Raw genomic sequence first — 26,804 nt, forward strand, 5'->3', positions numbered from 1 at the left:
CAGCAGCCACTGGTACTGCACGTGGGTCCCAGACACACACTCTGCACTTGAGGGGGCTTTCTTTAAGAGGGACAAAAGCAGCAACAAAACCTAGGTGGGGTCACCCTGCAGTGCTTGAAGGTGGTGGTGCCCCCCAGAAGCCACCCTGAGAGTTGAGCTTGTGCCTTGAACCCCCCATGCAGGTGAAGCAGCTAGACTTGGCTGCTGCTTGCATGGGAATGTTCTGAGTCTGCTCTGTGGTGCTTCCTTCCTGCTCCACTGTGGCCTTCTGCTCGTGCCAACTGTTTGTTTTTTCCAATGAAAAATATTTGCAGGATTACATTAAAAGTAAAAAAAAAAAATTCAAGAAAACAGAAACTGTGTTTTATTAAAGCAATAAACTGTTAGTAAAAATACATGGTCTAAATCTGCTGCTCCTTGTTGCTGTGATACCCATAGAAATTTCTCATTTCTTTTAGCAAGTCACGTAAAGGGTCAACGAAATAGTTAGCACCTTCATGTGCTTTTGCGTGTGTGTTTTTGACAGCAGGAGGAGAAAAGAAAAATCTTGTTCCCACTTAATGGAAACTTTGCATTAAGTAGCAGGGTTGCATTTGGAGCAGGACTGGTGACATCCTGGCACATACCTGTACTCTCTGCCTTGACATGGAGCAGCAGCCACCGTGTGTGAGCACCTGTGCAAGGAGCAGGGCTGGGGAGCAACGGCTGAGAGATCCTGTTGGAGTTGCCCAAATCCCTTCTTGAGCGCAGGCTGCAGAGTTTTCCCTGGGCTTACCTTGGCTGGTGGGAGTTATGTGAAGATCTGTGGTGTTTGCATTTATCAGCTGTTGCCCTAACCCTGCTGTGGGATGGAGGTGCTGAGTTGCCTTCCAGTGTGCTGGCTCCAAGCTGCCAACATTCCCCATGGAAATGCAGCTTAGCAGGTGGTGATTGCTGGAGCAGACGTGGCACAGGAGACACCAAAATAGCATTGAATTATGTAGAGGACGTCAGACGATTAGACATCTATACGTTGAGATCATGAAAATATGTCCTGCATTTGTATGACACGTTCAACTATATATAAGAGCGGCAGCAATGCTTACCACCCCACAGGCACTGTGGTGATCCTTGTCACCTCTGATCATCATGCAGACAGTTATTCCAAGAGTCCTTGGCATTATGTTATTGCTCTTGGTTTTAGGATTTTATATAGAACTTTTATGGCCAAGCTCTGTGTGTCTGCCAGCACTCTGAAGTGCTGCATCCTTTGACCTTCCTACTGTTTGGGCTTTTTGAAGCTGGTACTTTTTCCAGCCCCTGTTTTCCCTCAGCTGGGGACTCCGTGTGCCACCCTCTGTTGTGGGGTTTGGGGATGCTGAGATAATGATGATATCTAAGGTGATGTCAGTTTCTTCCCTCTGCAGCTGCAGTGCTAGCAGATCTCTGGGGGTTGGTGACTGAGTGCTGGAGCCTCTGGGCGTCCCCTGTCTGGGCTTTTGAGAGTGTGGTGCACAGTGCTTCTGGGTTTAGGACTGCAGAACGTGTGCTGTGACGGCATTGGAGAGTGGAGGGTTCACAGTGATCCCTGGAGTATGCGCAGCACAAGGTGTGAGCGCTGTGCTTAAACATTCTCATCTGTGCCTGAGGAATCCCCAAAACATGGTGATGAATATGTGCATCAAGGGCCAGTGTTAATCACTGATAAATACCTAATGGTCAGCTTCCCAGGGAGCGGGGCTATGCTCGGGAGGTGCTGCTGGGCAGGGCAGGGCAGGAGCCAGAACAACCAGCATGTCTGGGTGAGATCAGCAGCCCATGCTCATCTGTGAATGTTATGTTTTTCCTTTCATGTTGGTGTTCCATAAAGCAAATAAAATGAGTCCTTGGGAAGGACCTGACGCTTCAGCTTGTCCTGAGTGCGGAGAACAATGCAGCATGGAGGGGTTTTCTGACTACAGCTGTGGATTAGTCACCACGTAATTAATGACCGCTATGATGACTTGTGCCTTACCTCATCATTTCCCTTGACCTGCCTATTTGTTCTGGTGCCTTTTCTCTAGCACAGCCTTGGGGGGCAGATGCTGTAGGACCCAGTACAGGGGCACAAGAAGTTCTGCCCTAGTAGATAGTGCAGCAGAGGCCTCCATGGATTTTTCCTGTTATTTCCAGGCATCCCAGTCTCAAAGCACCTCATCCCCTGTTGCAAACTTAGCTATTTCTCCGGGCTGGCTGGTGGTTTGGCAGTAAGACTGATGTTTGGAAAGAACTATGGAAATCAATAAAGGAGGACTGTACTGCAGTCATTTAAGTGAGAAATGTTAATTGGTTCCTGCTTTTAGAGGTATTGCAGTTAAATTTGGGAACTTTGTGAGAATAATTGTTTTGGAAACAATATTTGAAAGCATTTTGATTTTTATCAGGACAGGGACAAAGATAAGAAAATTAGGTCAGCATGATGTCTGAATATTGGGTTTTGTTGATTTGAATTCATATTTCAGTTGTTCTCCAGATCTTTCCAAGGTGAGAGCAATGATTTGTTTCTTATGGAAGGGTTGTTTAGAGTGTTAAAAAATGATCCCTAATCCTATTGCTGTAGTATGAACATCCAGAAGGGCAGATTTTCAGGTGATGTCTCCATGGGTCACGCTGGACGCTCGCTTATCTGGTGGAATGGGTTCCATATACTGAACTTAAGAGCAGGATTAAGCCATTGCTAAGTTTTTAACCTCCTTGTCTTTTAATTTCTTACTTAGGAAATGTAATGTGCTACCTATGTGTCTTTGGATTTTGATTAAGTAGTGGCAGAGAGTATAGTAAAAAAGAGAAGCACAGCACGTCACTTTTCCTGTGGTTTTCCTGGGCTGGAAAAGCAGGACACTTTGCAGGTGCTGACAGGGACCCCAAGCTGCGGGGGCATTTCCCAGCTGCTTGGTGGAGGTCTGGCTCCTGCCAAGGGCTGTGGAAAGAAGGTGTACCAGGGCGTAAATCGGAGGGGTGGGGGTGGGTGGCAAGCCTGGCTCCTCCAGTGGGATGCAAATAACTCCTCAAAAAGGGCTCTTGTCACCCGAGGATAGTTCTCCATGAAGGAGCGATCCAAAACTAATTTTAGGTTTTAAATGTGAGGACTCGGGGAATATATTTACGTGGAAAAGCCTTATCACCTCCAGGCAGGGTAAATATCTGATGAGGGCATCATGCAAAGGTTTTCCTTAGTATCTAGTCTGGGATTTCAGTGCCTGTGTTGCATCCAGGCTTCTGGCAGCAGGAAGAGGGAGGAAATTCATGGCTCAAGGTGTTTGGGGTTTGTTCTGTTTTTGTGGTTTGCTTTTTTTTTATTTTTTAATAACCCCGTCTCATTGCCCTTTGCTCTGTGCAGTCAGGGAGGCTCACATGGGTCTTGCCACCGATGCTGCCTGTGGGACAAACCGATGTATGGGAACAGAAGTTGCATGTCACAGCCCTTGCCAAAAGGTCACTGAACTGGGAGAGATGTCATGAGAACTGGAATGATGGTAATTTTCAGGATTATAGCGTTTCTGACCTTGGGGATGGTAGTTGATGTAGAGCATCAAACCCTGGGAGGCATTAGCAGGAAGTATCTGTTTTTACTGGATGTCTTTTCTGTTTTCTCCCCGCCTCTTTCCCAAATTAAGTCTTTGTTTCATAACATTGTTTGCTGCTTCTCAGCATCGTTGAAGATCAGTGATTATCAGAGCTTGTTGCAGATCTGCCACCATACATGAAAGAGAGTAAACTTGGGCTGACTAAATTTTGGGTAGTTTATGTTATTACCAGCCTGATACATTTTCACATCAGGACTTGAATGCCTTCAAAACACAGAACTAAAATATGTATTTCATGCCTTTAAAGTCATACTTTTGTTGTTCTGTGCGACGAGTAGAAAACCAGTTTCTTTAGCGAGGGCTTAAATTGTCATATGATTCCCTAAATAATAACTTAGGGTTCAAGCATAACCAAAATGGCAAATAACAAAAATAGTTACTGGGTTTGCAAAGTTGCAGGAATGTGCTAGAGAGTTGCAATATGTCCACAAGAGCTCAAAGAATAATATACTTAACTTTGACTTTTTATAGTCATTTTTCCTGTGGTTGATTCTTGGTGTAGTCACTATTTCCAGTGTATATATCTTACTAGTTCAAGAGGTTTAGTATTCATGGGCTGTGGCGACAGCCAAAGGGGGGCAGAGGCTGTGGCGACAGCCAAAGGGAGGCAGAGAGATTAAGTTGTGCTTGAAAGAGGAAATACTTAATCTGAAAACTGGGCTGGACAATTGTGATGTCTGTGTTTGTCAGGGGTTTTAGGATTTTTTTTTTCCCTCTTTTTCAGTTTTTTACCATCTCCCTATCTACTTCTTCATTCTTTTCAAAGTTTTGCTTTGCTGCTGGCTTTTTTTCATTGGTTATGCCTCCTTGCTGCTTTTGCCCAGGCAAACTTTGAGCTGGATAAACCTGGAGCAGCGCTTTCCCTCTGTTAGTATACAGGTTGCATGTCAGCTCCTGGCTGCCCAGTCGGCACGTTTAGGGGCGGTGGAAGGCTGGAGCTGGGATGGCTGTTCCTCCTTCCCTGCCCCAGGAGGGTCAATAAGGGCAGCCTGCCCTTACAGACCTCCAGCCCTGGGCACTCTGCAAACCTCTCCTCTGAGAGTCTCATGCCTATGCCGTTAGACATGTTTTTTTTCTCCCTAGTCTCTGCCTTAAACCTGTAATTCAGAGCAATTATCTCTTGGCCATCCCGCTCCTAGTGGTCTTCTTCACACTTACGGACTGCTGTCATGTTTTATCCAAATCTTTCCTAATGCTTTTTTCTAGGGTCAAGGCTTTAGATCCGACTCTTCCTATGTGCTGCACCCTATCTTATTGTTTGGCTTGCAGGCAGTAGCCCTGTTTGTACATCTTGGCACAGGTTCTGCCTTCGTTCAAATTGCTGGTTCTCGGTCTTGTTTTGTTTTTATTTAACAAACTGGTGCTTATTTTGTATCCTGAATGGCAACAGCCAGATACTGAAATGTAGTCCTTGTTTTTAATAAACTTTGTCCTATTATTTCTACCCTCCTGCAATTTGCCAGTATTGTTTGAGGTCTCTCCCTGTCTTTCACGTAATTGCAGGCTCCAAAGCTGACAATATCGCTGAGTTTTACGAGCCCATTCTCTAGTTCATCATTAGCGCGAGCAGTGAGTGGCACCGGATAGACGGGGCCTTCTTGATACAGCCCTTCTATCCTGCTGAATCACGGATAAACTGCTTGGCAGGTCCTTGCAACAGGGTTGGCACGAGGCTGGGTGCAGATTAACCTGGCTACATTCCTCAGCTTGCCTATGGGAATGCCGACAGCAGACGTGGAAGCTCTGGCAAAGAGGTTAAATAGCTCTTAGACAGCAGAGCCATATAAAGCAATTTGTAGAAGCTTTCAGAAGGAGGCAGTACTTCTTGTCTTTCCAGCTGATGCCTGTTCTGCCCTCCCTGCTCGGGGCTGTGTTTGCCTTGTGCCCTCTGGGTTCATAGAGCTTCTGACGGGGCCACAGGCAAGTCATGCTTTCCCTCTCAAACCCGTTATCTGGTTCTAATCTTGCTTCTGGGGCTAACTCCAGTCCGACTACATTTGAACTCTGCTTTATCCCAGGACTTGTCTGTGCCAGCTGTGAAAACAGCTTTAGTTTAAAAAAAAAAAAAAAAAAAAAAAGTCCTGAGTTATGCAGCCCTGCTGTGGTCCTTAGCAAATAATCATTGCACACACTGGTTAATTGTTTATCCATTAACTGACTGCGTCAATTAATCTAACAAGAGGAACCCGGCTGTACCTGGCACTGCGGGAGGAGAGGAGGAGGGAGGATGCACATCCTTCCTGTGCTGGCTCCTATCCACGTGCTTTTCCTCCAGCCTGTTGATGTGGTTGGTATTTGTTTGCTGGTTTCTTTCAAGTGTAATTGCCGGCATGGCATGTAAAAAGTGTGTTCGGGCTTGTCTTCTCCTTGACTGTGCAAACCTCTTCTTTTGGGAAGTGCATTAACTTTCCATGAAGCAAGAGTATCTCATTAGACATAAAAAAAGCAAACCCAAAACTGTTTTGTTTCAAAACATGAATACAGACAGAAGAAATATGAAGCAAGATGCTGCTTTATTTCTTAGAAATGGCCAAATATATTCTTTGCATATATTCTGAGTGGAAAATAAAATGGGATTTTATTGTATGTGTTGGTGTAGAGCAGGGAAGTGTGGCTGCCCAGCATGGGGCAGCTCTAGGCTCTCCCCTCAAGCTTATTCTGGAAAGCCTGGTAACGTGGCCTCCCTCCCAGGAATGCTGTTTGTGTATGTCTGCTTTCTAGGGAGAACATCTGCCTGGCTTCCCATAGAGCTGCCATGACGGAGGTGTAGAGCAATATTAATGCCGAATTCCTGCTGCAGGGAGGCTGCACAGACTGAGTACAGCAGTGGGTAACACTGATGGCTCGATGGTCCTACATTTCAGCGTATCTCCATCTGCGAGGGTTAATCCAAATTCCTTTTTTGCTCTCCCGGGACAGAATGAGAATGAGGGACTCGGGGGCATAGATGTGTAGTTTGTGTTTGAGTTATTCAAGTGGATGTCTTGAAGTGATGGGCTGGTCCAGCGAGCCTCCAGTCTCATCCTTCTGTGCTGCGGTGGCATTCCCAGACACTGGTGGAAGGTGGCAGAGCCACCAAAATCCTTGGAGCCCTCAACTCCAAGATGAAGCTGTTGGTTCTGCCTTTACTTTGGTATAAGAGAAGAGATTGACCCAGTTTTTCATGATTCAAGTCTGTGTGCAAGTGGATTTTTTTTTTTCTTGAAAGCAACAGATTTTAACATGTTTTTGAGCTTACATGATATCAGCTGTATGAAGTAATAAAAAACTTGTTTCAAGAGGAAACAATAATAGTGTTCTTTCAAAAGCAGCTAAATACATGAATTATAAAATGTTAAATTATTTCCAAATTACGGCATATCTAGCTCTTTCTATGGAGCTTATTCAAGAATAATTGCACAGTGTTCTTTGCAGAATTTAATGTCAGAAATATTGCTCTTTTTTTTTCTTAAGTCATTCTTTCACACCATGTAAGAGCTTCCACGGGTATAAATGAGCATCCTTGTATTGGCTTCTGTAAAATGCTGCCAGTTTTTCCTGTCCATGTTTCTTCAGCATAGCTGTCAAACTGTGACATTTGTTGCAGAGCAGAACAAAGATCGAGGGGACTTTTTATCATGTAGATGCCCAGGACCTGCATCCTGGCTGCGTGCAGGAACCAGCAGCCGGGTCCACCACCCAATGATGAGTTGCAGAGCCAAGGAGGAAGCTTTGCAAATACTCATAAGCATCGAAAGATTGCATCAGTGTCAGTGGCCATGCAACGCAACTTGATTTTTATATATATATATATATATATATTTTATTTTTTTTTTTTCATCCTCCCCTGTTTTTCTTGACTCAGGCTCCTGGAATGGGTGGGTGGAGATAAAGGTGGGAAGTGCCATATTCGTCAGTGCCCAAACATCTCCAAGTGCCACTGCCTGACCACCCTGAGCAAACAACAGCCTTCCCCGCGCTCACTGCCCACAGTCCCCGTCATGGAGGAGTGATGAGATGGTCCTTTTGTAGCCCTCAGGGCTGTATGAGGGGTGTGAGCTACTTGAGGGGGCTGTTGGAGGGGTGAGGACAAGCTGCAGCACCCACTCATGTTGTTTCCAGGCTTTCTGTGGGCATCAAGGTGCCTCCAACCCTGCTGTGATCTGTGGTTGGGAGCCCTCATGACTGTGACTTTGAGCCTTCTGAGAGGATAGAGCCGTGGGAAAGCATGAGGCACACAGATATCACAGAGGATCATGTAAGGTGCATAGAAATAGAGGAAATCTTAATGATGCCAAGACTTCAGTCAAAGGACGATCACTTAGAAAATCAGCAGACGTTTTGTGGAGTGAGCTTTTCCTCTGTGCAGCCTAACCTGGGAAACAGCATTGTGTAAATACCGTTTGTGCTTTTTCTGGTGCATCGTCATTATTGCAGAGGTTGCTGAAATGACCAGGTGAGTTGATGCAGAGGCTTCCTTGCTCTCTGTTTGAAATCAGTATGTGAAGGAACTCCAAAGCCCCTGCATGTTTTTGTAGCTGGAAAATGAAATAGTATGCGTTTTCCGTTTTAAAGTACAACTGGAGTGTGTGAGTCCTGTGATCACTGGCATGGGAGAAATTTTCTGCTGTGGCCTGAGGCTACCTGTGCTTTTCCGCTGTGTCCACTGCTCTGGGCAGTGGTCTCCTGTAGCTGCAGGACATGGTGTTTTGCATTGGATGTGTAGAATGGGCATAGTTAAGATCAATGTAGGTCATGGCCCGGAGGGAAGATGGGGCCACAAGCTCCCAGGGTTTTTTCCTCAGCACCAGTGTTGCAGAAGAGGTGATGACTGCCCTGCTCCTTCCTCCTTCTCAGCCCCCTGCGGCTCTGGTATGTGAGTTCCTGAGATGTCACTGAGAGACGAAAGCCATGCAGCTACATCGACGCTGAAGAAGATTGCTGCAGACATGAGCAACATCATCGAGAGCCTGGACACCAGGGAGCTCCACTTTGATGGGGAGGAGGTTGACTCAGAGGTGCTAACTGACCCGAAAGGTGTTGGTGAGTTGACGCATGTACGTTCTCACCCTGCCTCCTACCCGGATTTAATAACCGATAATCTGATGATAGTGTACAACCTCAGTGGTTTTACCAAGCCCAGCCGCTGTCTCAGTTTTAGGACCAGGAGGCATTACTCTTAGCCCTTGAGCTCTTCAAGTCAAGGCTCTTCTATGAAAGCTTGTCTTTAAGCTCTCTTAAATAAAACTTGCTATATTTTAGTGTAATTACTGCTGCTGCATAAGTGTTCCTATTTTGAAGTATTGTAACTATTTGCTGGCTTTCACACCACTGTTGATGGTTACAAGGCTGTTGAGCTAAAGGGATTTGTGGTTCTTCCAGCATGCATTCCTTTCTCTGCCATCTATCATACCCATGGGTTCAAAGAGCCGGGCACGCAGACGTACCTCACGGGATGTCCTGTTCGAGTGCGTGTGTTGGAAGTTGAACGCTTTACTTCTACGAAGAAGGTCAGAACTTTCAGAAATTTCATTTAATTTCTGTAGAACTGTATTAAAATGCTGTTTGTGGGTTAATTTTGTGTGTGCTCGTTCATGAGCTGAGGCGGGAACACCTGTGTCTCAAACAAATGCTCAAGAGAGGTTTCCTGTCTGTTTATAAAACCTAATAAAGCAGAACAAGAAACTGAGACAGAATGAACTTTAAGTGCAAATAAATGAGGGCTCTTTAGATGAGCAGCTGCAGGAAAAATTACTTATTCCAAAGCTGCAGCCCTTGTGGTGGTGGTGTTCTCTGCAGGTACCAAGCCCCAATGTTTACACGATTGAGCTGACCCATGGAGAGTTCACCTGGCAGGTGAAAAGGAAGTTCAAGCACTTCCAGGAGTTTCACAGGGAGCTGCTGAGGTACAAAGCATTTGTGCGCATCCCTATCCCTACCAGGAGGTGAGTATGCGTTCTTGCAGATGCGGTGGGCTTTGGGAAGACATGATTTTCTTTTCTCTTGGAATAGTATATAGGTGTGGCTTCACCAATCCCATTTCTTTGCTGTAAGGAGGAGACTTTAGTCCAGTCTGTATGTGTTTAGCAGCTGTAACCCAAGTGCTGCAAACATCTCCCTGCTGACTCGGAAAGCATATTTGGTCCCAGGTTATTAACTTTTGAGGTCAAATCGTCTTGAAATTGGGGAACGGTTTTGGTAGTGCTAATGGAAACTGTTGGTGTCATGTTGCTTTCTACCACCATGGGCTGCATGCAGGAGGCATGAGGGTCCATGGAATGGGTGGTCACACCTGCCTTGGTGCTCCAGGGGGCTGGAAGCTTAATGGGTAAGAGAAGTGCTGTGGGTTCACAAGAGCCTCCTGATGTGAAAAAAATGTAGGGGCTGCAGAAACATAATGCCTTAAAAATAGGGTTTAGTCTCCCTTTCCTTAAACAGGCAAAAAGGGACACTGAAAAATCAAACTCTGGTATTTCTGTCTTATATCTTTTTTTTTTTTTTTTTTTTGTGAGCAAGTAGGAGCACACTGGCTTCTTAAATGAATCCACACTTGCTTTTTTTTTTGCTTTCCTTCCCACCCATCTCAGTTTTTAAGAATTTGGATGGGAAAAATAAAGGCATCGCAGAAAAAGGTTATGTATCAAAGCGCACACACAGCACTCAGGCTTGATGTTGGGTTTTTGTTTCTTTTTCCTTCCAGTCACACAGTGAGAAGACAATCCATCAAAAGGGGAGAACAGAGGCAGATGCCAAGTCTGCCACACACTGCAGAGAGCACAGTGCGGGAAGAGCACTTCTCCAGCAGGAGGGTAAGTGCTTGGCTCAATCTGCAGGGACCAGAGGGATGCTCGGGGGGGGAAAGTTCTGAGGTGCAGAAGTGCCAGGCAGGTAGCTTGCAAAGCCGCACACTATCAAAACCCTTGTTTTATTAGCAGTTAGTATTAATGTCTTTTACTTGACATACTTAGGCTTTGTTGAGTCCAGCTTTATCAGCAAATTCTCCTCTGTGCAAAGAGCAAGGTGATGGTCCCAAGGTTCATACAGGTGAAGTTTTCCTTTGCAGCTGAGGAAAATCATGATGCCCAGAGTGGCACTTTCCCTCCTCTCACCTGCTCCAATTTAAAGATAGAAGAGGCAGTTCGCAGAGTCAAGTTGTATGATGGAGGAAGCTCCACAGCCATCAAAAGCTGAGAGATTTCAGTCCTGTCGCCCTCTGAAAGAGGATGACAGTCAGTCTTGGTGCTGAAGTGGGTAATTTTAGCCAAGGCACGTGTGTTCTGTGTAACTTCATCTGATGTTAACAGATGGGCCTTTCTGTGAGGAGGGCGGATGTCTTCCTACCTCTTCACTGCAGCTTTGCTGTTTGAAAAAGAAAAAAAAATATTCTTTCCAGAAAACCGAAACAAACCTTGTGTTCGTTCACCCTGTGCTTATCGTTCTCTTTCTGCTGGTTACTCCCTCCCTGGGCTTTCTGCTGCTGAAGCCTCATGTCATAAAAGGTTCTGTTTCGTGTCTGTGCAGTGCAGATAAATTTCCCTGCTGTGCATGGCTTCGCTACTATATGGGAGGTTTCAGAAGTGAGATGCTGGCTTAGAAGAGGAAGAAAAGTGTTTTCTAGATCCTTCCTTTCCTGCTCCCTGCCTTGATTTCCTTGTAGGAATGGTAAAGCTTTCACCATGGAATGTATAGCCCCACTGCCCAAATAGCTTCATATCTTCTTTGCCCAGTTACCATGAGGATGGGGAAGAAATTGTCTCCTCTGTAATGGTTTCTTCTCTTCCTCTCTGCTGGATGGGGAGCACAGGCTCTCCAGCAACTGGTGGCCTGGCCACTGCCCTCTCCATGGCTTTGGGATAGGGCAACATGGTCACTGTGCTCTTCATGAATCCAGCATTGTGGTTAAACAGTCATCTGAAGTTGTGTTTTCTCACAAAGCTAATTTGTGTGGGTGACAAATGGCAGGGACTAATTTTGTGTTTGATGTAGTTCTGAAACTTGGAGTCAGTCAGGAAAGTTGACCTATGGAAAGACAGTGCCAATAAACAGGTCTGCTAGTGGAAGGTACAAGAATGGATCTGTGAAGAGTAAAACTGATGATCAAATTGTTTATGCTGCTGAGCTATAATCTTCCGTGAGCACATAATAATATATTTATTCATCCATTCAAGCCGAAAAGTGTGTCTGATTTCTTGATTGCTGGGATTGTGAGTGGCTTTTTTTTTTTTTTTTTTTGAAAATCCCTGCATTTTCTCTGAAGTTTCAATGTTTTAATTGTAGAAACAGCTGGAAGACTACTTGACAAAGATCCTGAAAATGCCGATGTACAGGAACTACCATGGAACAGTAAGTAGAAATTATTTAGCTTAAATGCCTAAAGAATATTTACTTTACAAATGTTGACTTAATTGGAAGAAGACATGCAGCTTATATAAGAAACATTTTACAGCTGATTTGCAAGCCTTTTAGCTTGGCTGCTTTCTCCAATATGGATGTAATATCATTAAAACCAAAGGAAGAGACTGAATGACTCGCTCTTGGAGGTCACTGTTATAATGCAATGATAACTTCCTCAGGGGAGTCCAGTCCAGACAGCTGATTTTATGTGTGATGTAGCATGTTTCTGTTCAGTTCTGGGGAGTTTTTAAGATGCTGAGTTGAAGTTTTAAATACTTATTGGAGTCTAAACCATACCCCTTCAGTTCGTGCCTTGTGTGTGGTCCTGGGTGGAAGTTTGTCTCAGGTTCCTATTCTGTGCAATTTCACTTTGGTGACATTAAGTTTGTATGAGTGATACCCATTCACCTTTGTGGGTGCTTTGTGATTTTGTTAATTAGATTATTTCCTCAATTCGATAGGCTTTTGAAATGAGAAGAGATGATAAATCCTACTTCAGGCATATTTTAAGCAAAAATATTTCCTTTGAAAGCTATCCGTAAGCTATTTTTTCAGTAGTCCTCACCTGTCAGCCCCAGCTGTAACATCTCCCTGGGATGGTAATTTATTTCACTTTTTTTGGCTGCATAATGACTGTGTTACTTCATCTTTTGTATAATCAGCAAGAACCGATGCATGCATTGAGCATCATAGAGCTTAGTGACATTTCTGAGCAGGAGCTGATAACTGGTAACACTTGGGTTTCAAACAAGCCAGAAATGTAGACTGAACTTAGGGTATCTGTAGCTGCCAGTTCTTCACTTCAGCTTCTGTTGTTGTTGTTTGGGAGGTGTTCTGCTCTTTTGCAAGATTTCAGTTGTGTAGAGATGTTGGGCAGCTCGTAGCTGGATATCGTGCCTGAAAGCTGGTGTGCTTTTATTGCAGAGCTCAGGGTGTTGAGCACTGCTTGTTATATGGGCCAAAGTGCTCATCCAGGGCTGGCTGGCGTGCTTTGAGTTGCAAGAGATCTTCAGACTCAGGCTGAGGGAGTTGTGTTCCTGACAGAGTGCTTCTTTTGGGGACAGGCTGTGGAGCTGAAGTCCAATGCAGTGAAGAGCCGTGTTAGTCTGCATGTGGAAAATACTCATTTTTTTGTTCTAAAGGCAAGATTGGGATAACTTGGCGATTTTCATCAGTAGCATATGCAGAGTGGGGGAGAGTTATTTTACAGTGCAGATCCACCTTGTCACTCTTAAGCAGGCATTGCTTTTTTCAAATATTTTGGAGAATTTCTACTGATGTAGGAACATGGGTGATCTTTTGACCAGGCTGTGATTTGAGGCGAGTTGCCGCAGTGGGGGCTGGGTGAGGAGATGAGTGGTCCTGTCTTGCCTGGGCAGCTGTGGGGTGCTCCTCTCCTCCTGTGCTGAATCGCGCTTCTGTCTCCGGCCCATGGAGCCAGATGTCACTTTGCACATAAATTCTCAGTTTATTGTTGGCTTTCACTGGATTTGGCTACAGCAAAGCATTCAGTGAGGACTTTGCTGCTAATGTAGCGGCGCCACTGCTGAGTGCAGCAGGTCCTCCAGGCGATGCTGGAAGAAAGTACAGGGACAACAATGTTTCCTTTAAGAAAAACACCAAAATAACACCCAGCGTTTTCAGAATAGAGACTAAAGTGAAGATTTCTGGCATTTTCCTTGGAACTGTTTGTCGTCTTTAGAACAAAACGAGGGCTCTGCTCTTCCTGTGGTTGAGAAATCACTTGCCTGGATGCTGACAAATGCTGTAACTGTCTTAATCTTGGAGCACATTTTGACTCCTCTGTATTCCTCTGATCAAATCTGTGCACTGAGAGGTTTTTTAAAATCCTGAAGTCTTTATGAAGTCAGACATGGAGTTGCAATGGCAACCTGCGACCTGCCTGATGTGTAACCCTTGATCCTTGTGAAGAGCACGCTTGGGTCAGTTGTATCTCCTCAAAGATGTTTTTACATCTGACCCACACAATTTAATTGTGGTCAGTTTATTATTGGTCAGTGAGAGGATCACCACGTTAAACACTGTCTTGAGGACATGCCATACACTGGGAGAGTCAAGCCTGCAAGTTGAGCTTGTAGTGGTTTTGCAGACCTGAAGATCCAGGTGAACTGAAGATCCAGTCCACAGTGAGCACATGACATTGTAGAGGTTTTATATCCTCTAGCCTTTCTAGGTGACACTGTTGCAGGCTATGGAAGTAGAACCTACCAAAGCATCATCATTTAGAGATGTACCAAATGTCCCTTGCTTTGACTGGGGAGCTTTGACTGATACAACTTACGTCTTTCTCACATTTCTTTCGATTTCTCAGCATTTATTGTAACAGAGTTTTTTTGTGTGGAATTGACAAATAGGTTGGTAGATATGATAGGCTGTGATAAGACTGGAGACATCATAGCCTTTCATTATTTTTTTTTCCCTTTTGGCTGTGTGTCTTATGATTAAATCCCATGTCTTCTAGTCCTCTCCAAAACCTTTCTATAGTGTTTTGAGACAATCACAATTAAAATGAATGTTTTGGCAATCTCAGTGTGTTAATTGTCCATGCTTTTTTTTCTGGGAAATGGAAACTGGGGCAATATAGCCCCGAAACATTAGGAAACGGGGCCTGTGGGCTTGATTGTGTTCTGTTCATAACATTTTTATTAATAAAATTTTATTAATTGGGCCTCTGCATAATTTTTTTTTTTTGAGCTGCAATAGTTGAAAGATGCCTAAGGAAAATAGCAAATAAGATTTGGTTGAACCAAAGTGTGTCTATCTGTAATGTTTTCCATAAGCTTTATTAATGGAGTGTAAAAACCTCAAATTAAAGCAGTACAATGTCAGAATAACTCAAATGTGTGAGAGCAGCTGCTGTTCTGCCTCTTATATGGCGCTTGAATTTGCACACTATTGCAAGGGTCTCCACCAAGCCTTTCAGTGTCTTTCATTATCGCACTTGAGCTTTACTATGTTTAATATTTTTTTTACATTTGGGGTTATTACAAGCCAGTTTTATGCTTGTGTGAGAAATAGCGGGCATCTTGCTTAAGAATATTATTCTGAACAATGTGAACAATGGTGTAATTTCATTTTATTGCTAGCCACTGCTGCTAGTCAACTCTTTTTATGTTTTTTTTTAACCCACTAAATTAAAAACAAGTGTCGAAATGAAAACATAGAGTCGAGCTGCTGAATTCCTTTGGGAATGCAGATGCTCTATGAAATTTTTGCTTACATAAATCATGCATGCTCTACATCGCTGGCGGAATGGGAAGGTTTAAAACAGCGGCTCATGCACCTTGCAGCTGGTTTTCCACATTTCATAGCTCGTCCTTCTGCAGCTGATCACTCCCGTCTGTTTTTCTTTTTTCTTTTTATTGCTACAACAATGTCATTGAAACTGCATTCTCTAGGCCCGTATCATACTTAAAATATTCTGCTGCAGATCACTCTGAAACCAGAGCGGGATACCGGCTCCCCAGGGAGGCAGCTGGGCAGTGCAGGAATTCAGATGTGAAGGAGATGAAAGCACCTCGCTGCTCTGCATTCCCCTCCTAGTTTTTCGGTGAATGACAGCCACCTCAGATGAAACGCAGTGTAACAGAAAAAATAGCTACTACAGCAATAATAATACCAGTAATAAATCATTTGATCAGATATTCTCCACCACATAGAGGAATTTCACTTTACGTTTGTTTATTTATGTTTTTTTTCACAAACCAGAGGTCCTAGTTGGAGCTGCTTGATCGATGCTTCTGTCACAGTCATAGCTATTTCAAAGACTATTTGGCTGAAGAGCGGGTTGCTGCACTGCCAGACAATCTTCCTTTATTTTTATGCAGTCGTAGTTGTGTTTCTGCAAGTAATTTTCCCTCCTAGTTTTTTCTCTTTGCTTCTTTAAGGACAATTGTTTCTCTGCGTGCAGTGCTCCTCAAATTGCTGCCAGCTTTTTGGTTGCGGCCAACATTATCAAAGGGTTTTGACATTTGTGTTCATTGTTTTTTGTGTGCCAAATGTGAGAGAAATGTCTGGGTTTCAGCTTCGTCTGATGGGGAATGCCAGCCATTTTCTGAGGAAATGAAAATGGGATCCAGGGCGAAGAACTGGCCTGACGCTTTGCTTGGGACCTCTGATCAGAGCTTGTAGCATACACTGGGTTTTCAGATGCTCCCCATACCGTTCTGACTGTCACTGCAGAAACAGCAGAGACGTTCATAGGTCACTGCTTGTGCTTTTCTGGAACATGCAGCGAGACTGGCGATAGCAAGGTTATTAGTAAAAGCATGGAATAATTTATTTTAGCCGCTTTCTGAAAACTGGCTGAAATCGTCCCAAAATTTGCCTGTACTGATTAGTGATTACTTTATGTCCTTGAGCTACTCGGAGAAAAACAAGAGTTCCTTTGTTCTTCTCTGTGGCCTTATTGATGTGAGAAGTCTGGGAAGATCCCGGTAGCAGCAGTGCATGAAGAGAAGGAATGATCTCTCCTACTGCTGCTTTGGTGGGGCAAAAATGGTGGTGTTGGAAAGGGAACCTGAGCTAATCTTGCCATAACTGCAAGATAGACTTGTGCTGCACATTTATGTGTATTCTGAGTTATACGTGTGTGAAAATATCTCAAAGGCTTTTGGGTCCACTTGTGTAATTCCAGTGCAAAACTGGGTATTGTCTATGAAGGCCCTGAGGTTGGTTTGCTGAAGAGCAGCTGACAGTGGCCACCTTGGAGAAGAGCCCTTTGTTGGGTGCCAGCACCTGAGCTGCTGTGGGGCATGGGTGGGCATGGCCTGAAGCTGTCCTTGAGGCTGTCTCATGTCCCGACTGCGGTTGGGAGTGTGGGTTGACTCCTGGGCTTTGGTTCCAGCAGGCTTGGTTGCCAAAATATGTGGTTAGAGAATTCCCTCCAGCTTGCTGCCTGACCAAAGGAGAGAGCAGCTTGCACTGCCCTGAGCACCTTTCTGCACTTGGGTGGATTTATGTGATAATAAATTAAGTGTCTGCGTGCAGCTTCCTCTGAGCACGGCAACTCCTCCCCAAGGCTGCACCTGCCCAAGCCCCGTCCTGCACAGGACGCCTGGGGCAGGCGTTTCTCCCTGCTAATGAGGCCCACGGCTCCTAACCAGCAGACCGTCAGGAATGTCCTGCTGTGCCAAGAAAAGCCTGCTCGGTCAGAATTGCCTGGTGTCCTATTTTTAGAGGGGAACGTAATCATGCTGTGCTTTCTCACCGTCTTTGCTTGCCATTACATTCCTCTGCAATCGCTGCTGAAGCAGGAGGAGCCGCAAGGAAGTGGGTTGCTTGAATTCGAGATTTGTGGGTACATTTGATAGCCCTATTTTTAGAGGTAACGTAATCGTGCTGTCCTTTCTCACTGGCTTGTCATTATGTTCCTCTACGATCTCTGCTGTAGCAGGAGGAGTTGTGAGGAAGCGGGTTGCTTGAATTTGATATTTGTGGGTTAACTAGATAGTACGGCACATGGGTGTCTCGGTCTGCACCTGCTTCAGGGCTCTATTGGGCACAAGGACTGGCAGAAGTTATGGAGACCATGCTCGGTCTCGCTCTCCTGGCCAGCTGTAGATTTTCTGTGGATTTTTGGCTCCCAGGGTCAAGATGGAGCAGTGGATGTGGGGCAGGGGTTGTGCAGCACTGAGTGGGAGCAACCTGGTGCAGTCATCTTGGAGGATGCTCATTGGTTGAGGAGCTGAACTCCCATGTGGTGTGTGCCCACAGCAAAGGGGATAGGTTACTCCCAGCCTTGGGTATGTGTGCTCATTCTCTTTCCAGCCTTTCCATGAGGGTCACTGGAGGAAGGAGAGGATTCAGGTGGTCAGCTGCCTTCACACAGACTCCCCAAATACTGTCAAAATCATTTCAGTCAGTGGTCCTTGAGGGAGGATACCAGTGGGTCCCTATGATACGTTTGATTTTTATTGTTCTGGTTGCTTGTAGCACATTCTTCAAAGCATGTTGAAAATAAGCAAGCAAACAAACAAAACCCCTGTCAAACTACATTTTTTGGTCTTCTTGAAGATGTTTAAGTGATGGTGAATAACTTCTGCTCAGAATGTTCTGTAGGTTCTGTCTTTATGACAGGTCACTTTGCTTTATCAAAGTATTTTGTGGATTTTGGAGAGTGAAAGATGGGGAAATCTCTTTTTCTTTCCCCAGATGGAGTTCATTGGAGTAAGCCAGCTGTCATTCATCCATGACCTGGGACCAAAGGGCATGTGAGTTGTGACCTGGTTCTTTTTGAGTTGTGATTCACCAACAGCACAGCTTTATAAATAAATATTGTTCAAATCAATAGCTTCCCTTTATATTAACTGACTGAGGGATGTTTTGCTATTTGGATAGAAAAATTATTGATGTTCAGGCAGAAATGGTACAACTTTGGGAAACAGTTTTTGGAGCAGGCAGCTTTGTGAGACGTAGGGTGAAGCCCATTGACTGGCTCATGGGGTTTCTTCCCTTCCCTCTCTACAAGGTACTGACCTGCTTGTTCTCCTGTTTGTGCTATAAAACAGACTCAACGTTTCTTAAATCTGTGTGGCTTCCTTTTGTGGGGTTATTTTTGCCATTTTTCCAGCTTTCCAGGCACTGGCACAGAGGCTGCTCTGGCACAGCTGGAGGTGGCAGGACCCTTGGCGTGGGGCTGGAGGGATGCACCAGGCTGCCCTGTGCCTCCAGGAGAGCCATGCTGCCCATCCTAACCGTCTTCCTGTCCTTGCAGAGAAGGGTTTATCATGAAGCGCTCTGGGGGCCACCGCATACCTGGCCTGAACTGCTGCGGCCAAGGAAGGATGTGCTACCGATGGTCCAAAAGGTACTGCTGGGATGGGCGAAGGTGGCAATGCTATGTGCTCCTCAGGCACACATGCAAAACTCCTCGTTTGTCTTTTTCTCACAAAAAGTCTGTGAGGGACATTGTTGCTTTTTTGCAAAAGCCCTGGGTTTTCGGGTTGAAAGGGTCCATAGATGAATCCCCCCTCGCCCTCCTGTGTGGAGGATAGTGAATTTTTTCTTTTGCATAGCAGAAGGGACATGTTGCTCCAGAGGAAAAATGGTTTTTCTTACAGCTCTAAGATGGCAGAAGTGACTAATTCCCTGGTCTCTGCTCAGCTTTCCCTGCTGCAGGAGTGCTTGGGGGCTCCGTGCCTTCGGGAGGGACGTGACACTGCCCTGGTCAGATTTTAGTCTCGTTTTCTGAGCTTCCTTTCATCAATTCAGAAATAGAAAATTCATTAATCAAAACACTGCTGGGCTGCTTTGGAGCTGGATTAAATCAGACGTGACATGCAGCAGCAAGGAGCTCTGGTGCAATTAACCTTGGTATTAAATATGTTGCTTTTCCTTATTACTGCAAGTGCTTAGATGCTGGTGTTTTTATGGGAGTTTTCACAAGCCACCCAGTTCTCACGCCCTTTCCTATTGCAGGAACATTTAACTTACTGTCCTCATTTGTTTACCTTCCATGTTAGATCTTGATGTTTCCTGGTGTGCAGTGAAGGGAGGCATGTGCTTTGGAGGAGTATGTTTGTAACCAGCTAGCATCCAAAAGAATGTATAGGTTGTTTCTGAAGCTTGCCCTTCCTGGGCAAATCTTGGCTTTTGAAAAACCAAATAGCACATCTCTGACTTCTAGAAACTATTTATTGGTTTGGAAGAGCTTCCCCAAGCATTATCCACCTTTGTATTACAGCACCATCAATGGACAGTTGTTAGTTTATCTTAAAAAGTTCTATTTTCCAACCAAATCTTTCAGCATTCTATGAAGAAAAGGTCCTATTTCTTCATAGTCTTTTTAATGTTTCTTAATGTAATTTTGCAGAAGATCTCTATAACGAGTGCACAAGGAGATGAGGATGTGACTTTCTTCCAGGTCAAATCATTAAATTGTCTCCAACTTTTTTCCTCTCTGTTTTAGCGGGAGGAGGACACGCCTTTTCCTCTTGATGCTCTCATTAACTTACGTTATGCAAAGCTCAGGCTTTAGCGAGGACAGTAGTACGTACAGCTCTGATGGATCTCTGTTTTCCTTTAGAGCCTAAGAAGGAGATGGGAGAAATGTTTCAGTGGGATTGTGTGCAAAGTGACACAAGAGGGCACCGAATCCTCACGGTGTCTTGCTGGGAGTCACAGCATGTGCATCAGTAAATAAGCAAATAACAGCAATAGTTCACAGTGAGGATTATTTAAGTGAAGGATTTTAGGACACGTCGAGCTGGAGGCATTGCTCCCCCAGCACAGGGCAGACTGCGGCTGACTATTTCCCACAACAGCTTTGCTGCAGGCATTGGGTTTTCTATAACCCAAATTCATTTCACTTATTGTAATCGGTTGGGTGTGTTATGGCCATGGGGCTGTGGAAAGGGCCACAGAGGACAGTGGGGTGGTGCTGTGAACAGGCATGGGCAGGACTTCTCAGACATGCAGAGCTGCCTGGGAAAAACAGAGAGGGGAACACTTGGAAACATACCCTGTGGGATGTTTGGGGGTAATATTATGGACCAAATCGAGAGGGGAAGTATTTTGGCACCAAATGAGAGGTGATGCTGGGATAACTCTTTTAGGGCCCTGAAAGAAAAGGCAAATTATGAGATCTGGAAGTAGATGAGGTGCCAATCAGGAGGCTGCTGCTAAAGATACAAGAATGGACAGATTTTTTCATTGTTTGCTGTTGCTTTGTGTGTTTATGAGTGTGCAGAAGAATGAGACAAAGGCTGGAGACCTGTGTGGGACAGAGGAGGCTGGTTACCCCAGCTATGCTGAAGGGGGATTAAAAATTAGAAATGCCATTCACAGGGAGAAATGTGGGTTTTTTCCCAGAGTTGTCTTCAGGATATGTTATTTATGTAAAACCTGCTGGTCATCTTTCATCATGTGTTTCTAACAGGGTGCCTGTTGCTTGGCAATAAAAGCTTTCTGAAATGTCTCACTCATATACTTTGAGAGGAGTGGAAGTGATTGATCCTAGCATCTTAATTAATGTTAGAAATGTCAAATAATTCCCATATTGCATCTAGATGTAGCACACAAGCTGGATAAAAATCTGGGATGGAGGAATCCTGGCTGGGAGGTTTGTGGGCAAAGGGGTTCTCATTGATTTTGTTAGATGTGAGAACCTGTATTTTCAAAGAATTGTGTAAAGGGGGGCCATGCAAATAACTGTAAAAGTCTTGGATTGATTTCGAATTTATTACCCGTGTTCATGAAATAGGCACTTTTCTGCTCAAGGAAACCATATCCTGGACAAGCCCCTGAAAAGAAATGTTATCTGTCAGTTGAATGCTTTGCTTTCCCTGATAAATGATTTGTGCTTGTTTTGAAGGGAACACCTTCACACTTTATTAGAGTTTTTTTTAGTGGCTCATATATTGAAGACTGACATGGGGTAAAATACAAGTTACCTGGTTGCTGTGCCCGTGCAGGTGGCTGGTGGTGAAGGACTCGTTCCTGCTATACATGAAGTCAGACTCCGGGGCCATTGCCTTTGTCCTGCTGGTAGATAAGGAATTCAACATTAAGATAGGCCAGAAAGAAACGGAAACTAAATACGGGTTGCAGATCGACAATCTTTCTAGGTAAGAAATACAGCCTTTATATAGACTCTTTTGCTTTTGCTTTTTAAGGGAGAATCAATGCCCGAGGAGGGGTTAACAAGGTGTGCTGGGCTGCCACAGTGCAGCTTGGCTTCCCGCAGGGCTCAGCGCCTGGGCGGCTGCTGCTGTGTTTATACCTGCTGGGGATTTGGCCTGTGTGATGCTGATCATTTTGGATACCTTAATGAGGCACTTGGAGCCTCAGCTGCTCTTTGTCCATCTTTGCGGTTATTACTCAGGCCTGGGGGCATGATGCATGGTGAGTTGCGCAGGCTGTTTTTGCAGCAGTTGCTTACAGTAATTTTCTAGATGCTCTGTTCTGCAAGAAGGGATGCATTCCTCTACATCCCAACCAGACTATGACCCAAAAGTTATGCTAGTTGGGATAAAGAGGTGTTTAATACTTTTATAATACATTACAGTATAAATTAATCTCCTAAAAAATAGAGCATTAGCTAGAGGCAACTGTCCTGAGTTAAACTGATATTATTATTTTAAATCTGGGATGTTGGTTTCTTGGGGGGGTTTGTACCTGGCAGAGCAACACTGTGGTAGTCACTTGACTCAGTTCATTGCTGATTTATTCTTCGGCAAGCAAAACGGCAAAGACTATTGCAGTTCCTTACTTTTTTGCTTAAATAAAATATGACTGATGTAAGTGCATTTATCAACAAGTATAGACAGCAAGGAGCAGCCCAATTAGATGTGCATGGCTTCAACTTCCTCCCACATGTGTTTTCTGTTTTACAGGTCGCTGATTTTGAAGTGTAACAGCTACAGACATGCCCAGTGGTGGAGGCAGGGCATAGATGAGTTTATTCGGAAACATGGCAAAGACTTCCTCACAGAGCATCGCTTTGGCTCTTATGCAGCTGTGCAGGAGAACACGCTGGCCAAGTGGTGAGGATTGCAGCAAGGCTGTGGCCGGATCACGGTGCCTTGGGTGCTGTTCCTTGCAGCGTGAGCAGTGCATGCCGGCTTGCATGAGCCCCGGGTCTCATGGATGGAACTGGTAGCTTTTGGTAGCTGTAGGGGCTCACAGTAATTAGAGAAGTTGGAAATAAATTATTTTTTCTTCACCGGGAACAGAATAAGTAGCATTGGTGACAGAAGTGCTTTAGTCCTGCTATGGCTTTTCGTCACAGTTGATACCATTTTGAAATAATAGCATTTCAAGTTTCATTTGAATTTGAACATGTTAGGAATTTATTATTGTAATGATAAAAATGGTATTTTGATGCCCTTATAATTGAAGGATGCTTATGAGTTAAAACCAGAACTGTTCTTTCCTTAAGGTAATCCTGGCTTCAGTTTTATCCCAGTTTCTGATTGTGGAAACAGTTTCCCAAGTGTTTAGGTCTTTAGGCTCTGTGTCGTAAGCTCACGGTAATGCAGGTACTATTGAAAATGTCTGCCTCTTTGGCTACTCCCTGCCCCGTGGCTCCCTCCCGAAGCAGCTGTACTGCAACCTGTCCTGCCTGGGCCCCTCTGCAACCAATGATCTGGTTGTGTTCTTCATGCTCTGAAATACAAGATACATCCTGTTCACTATATATGCAAGGCTGACTCTCATTCTGTAAGGCAGCATTTTCCTTCTGGGCACCATGGATGTGTTCAGATTCAAATGTCACTCATCTAGTCCAAAAGCAGTATCAGAATCAGGCCTTGCGGATTGGCTTTGCAATGAAAGACAATCAGCAGATGCAAATTTGGATATAGTCTAAAGGTGACTGGGTTGTACGCACACAGCAATCCCACAAGAAATCACTAAGTCGTTCCCAGAAGCACCTCAAAAAAATTATTATAGCTAGAAGCAAACCTTGCAGGTGCTCTCACTGAAGCTTCTTCTGCAGTGCAGCAGGCACTGCCCAAATAGTTTCAGTAAATCAAAGCAAACGCCTCTCCACCATCCTTTCCTGAGCCAAACCTCGCACCTCAAGCAAAACCCAAGTATACTGTGTGCAGTTGGCAGAAGTATCAAGTGGCACTTAATAATCTCTTGTGCCGTTTCATTAAGCTACTAATAGCAGCATGAAATTCTCCCTGCATGTTGTCCTAATTCTTGAAATTAGGTTTGGATTTGATTTTGAGAAGAGAATGTAAACAGCATTAACACAGAACTGCGTTGGTCTTCAGATATGGTCTTTCTTCAATGAATGTGGAGAAAACCTAAATTCTCAAACACTTGCTGTGTTTGTTTTTACAGGTATGTAAATGCTAAGTGGTACTTCGAAGATGTCGCAAATGCCATGGAAGCCGCTAAGGAAGAAATTTTCATCACAGATTGGTGGTTTGTACTTATATATTTGAATGTTGACTAGCCATCTCTCTTGGGACATTCCTGACAATGCGGCACTGTTTAGATGCCTACAGTATGGCAACTAGCCGTGCAGCCAGATGGTTTGGCAGCACACCCAAACATCTCCTTGTGTTGTATTCAAAGGCCTTTTCAGGAGGGTTGGCAGCAAAAGCGCATGCTTGAAATCAACAGCTTGGTTGTCTCCTTCCAAGAAAAGGCTGGAAATTGCATGAAGGCACCACCTGAATTGCAAATGTTGTGGCTTGAGGTGCTCATCGGGAATGTAAATCACAAGAATTTTTTTCAGTGTGCAAGGGAACTTGGACAATCAAACACTACCAATAGTGCCCTTCCTCTATGATCCTGCATGGGACACTCCTTGCCACTCCTTCTCACTGTTTTGGGAAGCCTCATGCCAGTGATGAGAGAAACTAGAGGATGCAATTTTGCTCTGCTCTCAGATGGGCCAGACAGTGGGGTGGTAGTGACGTTGTCATCCTTCCCCAGAGCTGTGTGGCTGCTGAAGGACCTGGTTTTGCCCAGTTATTAACTAGTAATTCAATGTGTTCTGTGCAGTGCTTTGATTCCTATTTGGGGCAGAGTTTCTTGGCTGGGTGTCTGTTGTGACTGCCTGTGTTTTGCCTTTGTGGAGGTTAATCTGGCTGAGCCAGCCCAGGCCTTGGGGACAGGATGACAGGGCAGGCTCTGAAGCAATGCCTCAGGCTTCGTCTTTACCCTTGGGCACATCTATGTGCTCCTTTTTATCCAGCTGTAAAATTAACCTCTTAGTACTAATCCACTGCCCATGGGAACTGGGAGGATTAACGTGGCCACAGATAAATGCAGTGCTCCTGAATCCCCACGTGCAATATCAGACAGCAGTGCAAGAGCATCATAATTTGTATCTATTGTCTCATAATATTTTTTATTCAGATAATTGTTAATACAACTTGGAATTGTAAATCATATCCTAAACTCTCAAGTTTCAGGTAAAAATGCTGTTGTCAGAAGCATGTTTTTAGGATGTAACGATATGCTTTAATCAAGCCCAAGTTCCCATGCTCAGTACAGAAGGAATGAAATTCTGTCACCTTCCTTTGCAGGAGTTGGATAAGATTAATTATTATTCCATATAATCCTTAAAGCTATGAATCAATAAAATGTCCTGTTGAGAGATCATTTTGTTTTCACTTTAGGCAGCAAGGAAAATTCAGCACAAATCTGGGCTGCTCAAGTGGTCTAAGTATCAGGAGAACTGAAATCTCACTCTTATTTTATTTCTACGTATTTTTTTCAAATCTACCTTGGATTTTTTTTTGTTTCATCTTTCTTTCGTAGATAGTCCAAGTATCCCCATTTATACATCACTGTTAAACTTAGTCTTGTGGGCTGTTGAAGATGCATCCTCTGCCCTCTGTATTGCTCCATTATTGAAAAAACAGAGATGACCCTGGAGAATGCTTGACTCTGGTTGTGAGCCTTAACGTCCACCTTAGATAAATTTTTGGATTTTTTTGCTTAGCAAGTTGATTGTTTAGATAACTGCTTTGTTTGCAGACTACATATGCTGTGTTTTTTCTACCCCTTTATTTTCTTAGGCTGAGCCCAGAGATCTTCATGAAACGACCCGTTGTGGAAGGAAATCGTTGGCGGCTGGACTGCATTCTGAAGCGGAAAGCAGTAAGTGAGCTCCAGCTGCAACCTTCACCCTGCACAAAGCCCCTTGTGCCCAGCCAGTTACAGGGTCATACTGGGACTGGAGCATTTGCACTGTTTACTTTGGTAGGGATCAGAGTTAAAAGCTGGCCAAGCCTTACTTCAAATGGCTTCAGAAAACTATATGCTTTAATTTGCTCCCCCTGTTTGTGTTTGGAAGAGCTCAGAGACAGAAGGATAAAATTGTGCCTTCACGTCCTCAGGTTTGGGTCACTTCAGTCTTGCACTATGACTGTCCCAGCTCCTGGTGGGAGTCAAAGTGCAGTTCCTGTCTGGTGCTCTTCTTGTGGCATACATAACATAGAGTACAGGAAAGACTAATCACTTTGTGGTAGCTCTTGGTAGGTGGTTTGTATGTTACTCTGTTGTCCAGATCCTCTGTCATCATCAGGTGTTATGTGTCTGTGCTGCAGCTTTCCAAGCTGAAGCTGTGAAAGGTTCCATTAGCCTGCCAAGAAAATGGGGATGTTATTAGCAAAAAGTCACTTGGTATCATCCAGAGGTTCATGTGAACTCACAACAGCCTTCTCATCTGGTTTTCCATATTTGATATATTGTGTAGGTCCTTGCTACAACTAAACACCATAGAACCTGAACAGAAAAGCTCAGATCTGTTGTTGACTTGGTGCCTTTACTGACACTCCTGGTTGGGATTCCTGTGCAAAGCTCTGTGCTGTTGCATTCTCTCCTTTCTTGTGTAGCATTTTGAGATATGAGCAAGCAACTACAACTACTTGGTCTATTTCTCTTTTCTGTAATTGTTTTCATGTCAGAAAACAGCTTATTTTGGTATTAGTTGTACTCTCTACGTGATCCAGACTAGAGAGAAGTTTAGTGGAGCCAGACAGAGAAGCTGTGTGCTGTAGATCAGCTTGGCATAGCTCAGCTCTTCACACACAAATCCAAGTACTGAGCCCTTCTCTGGGTGCTGAATAGTTTTCCTTAGTAGTGCGGGTCCTTGCATGTCGTGGGATCACAGTAGTTGGATCTGGAAGAGCATAATCACAGAATCATACGTTGGAAAAGACCTTTGAGATCATAAACTTCAACCGTATCTGTGCACTACTAAATCATGTCCCCAAGCACGTCATCTACCTGCCTTTCAAACGCCTCCAGGGATGATAACTCAACCACCTCCCTGGGCTGCCCGTAATCAAGAACAAGTAACCTCCGTCTGCATTTCTGTCTGCAGACACAACATGCCTA

At 44.4% G+C, this 26,804-nt stretch overlaps 1 protein-coding gene across 4 annotated transcripts in view; it reads left to right on the forward strand.

Annotated features, from left to right (window-relative positions):
- Positions 1–26,804, forward strand: part of PLD1 (phospholipase D1) — a 75,226-nt gene that overhangs the window by 20,923 nt on the left and 27,499 nt on the right. For all 4 annotated transcript variants that reach the window (XM_054074206.1, XM_054074205.1, XM_054074208.1 and 1 more), the window contains 11 exons: positions 8,442–8,627; positions 8,967–9,094; positions 9,384–9,529; positions 10,285–10,393; positions 11,862–11,927; positions 18,153–18,211; positions 18,715–18,807; positions 21,413–21,565; positions 22,334–22,483; positions 23,790–23,873; positions 25,481–25,562. In XM_054074206.1, coding sequence (XP_053930181.1) covers positions 8,474–8,627; positions 8,967–9,094; positions 9,384–9,529; positions 10,285–10,393; positions 11,862–11,927; positions 18,153–18,211; positions 18,715–18,807; positions 21,413–21,565; positions 22,334–22,483; positions 23,790–23,873; positions 25,481–25,562 — 1,224 coding nt within the window. In that variant the 5' untranslated portion in view covers positions 8,442–8,473. The remainder of the gene's footprint in view (positions 1–8,441; positions 8,628–8,966; positions 9,095–9,383; positions 9,530–10,284; positions 10,394–11,861; positions 11,928–18,152; positions 18,212–18,714; positions 18,808–21,412; positions 21,566–22,333; positions 22,484–23,789; positions 23,874–25,480; positions 25,563–26,804) is intronic.

The sequence above is a fragment of the Cuculus canorus genome, chromosome 9 (genome assembly GCF_017976375.1).
Source record: "Cuculus canorus isolate bCucCan1 chromosome 9, bCucCan1.pri, whole genome shotgun sequence".
Taxonomy (NCBI): Eukaryota; Metazoa; Chordata; class Aves; order Cuculiformes; family Cuculidae; genus Cuculus; species Cuculus canorus.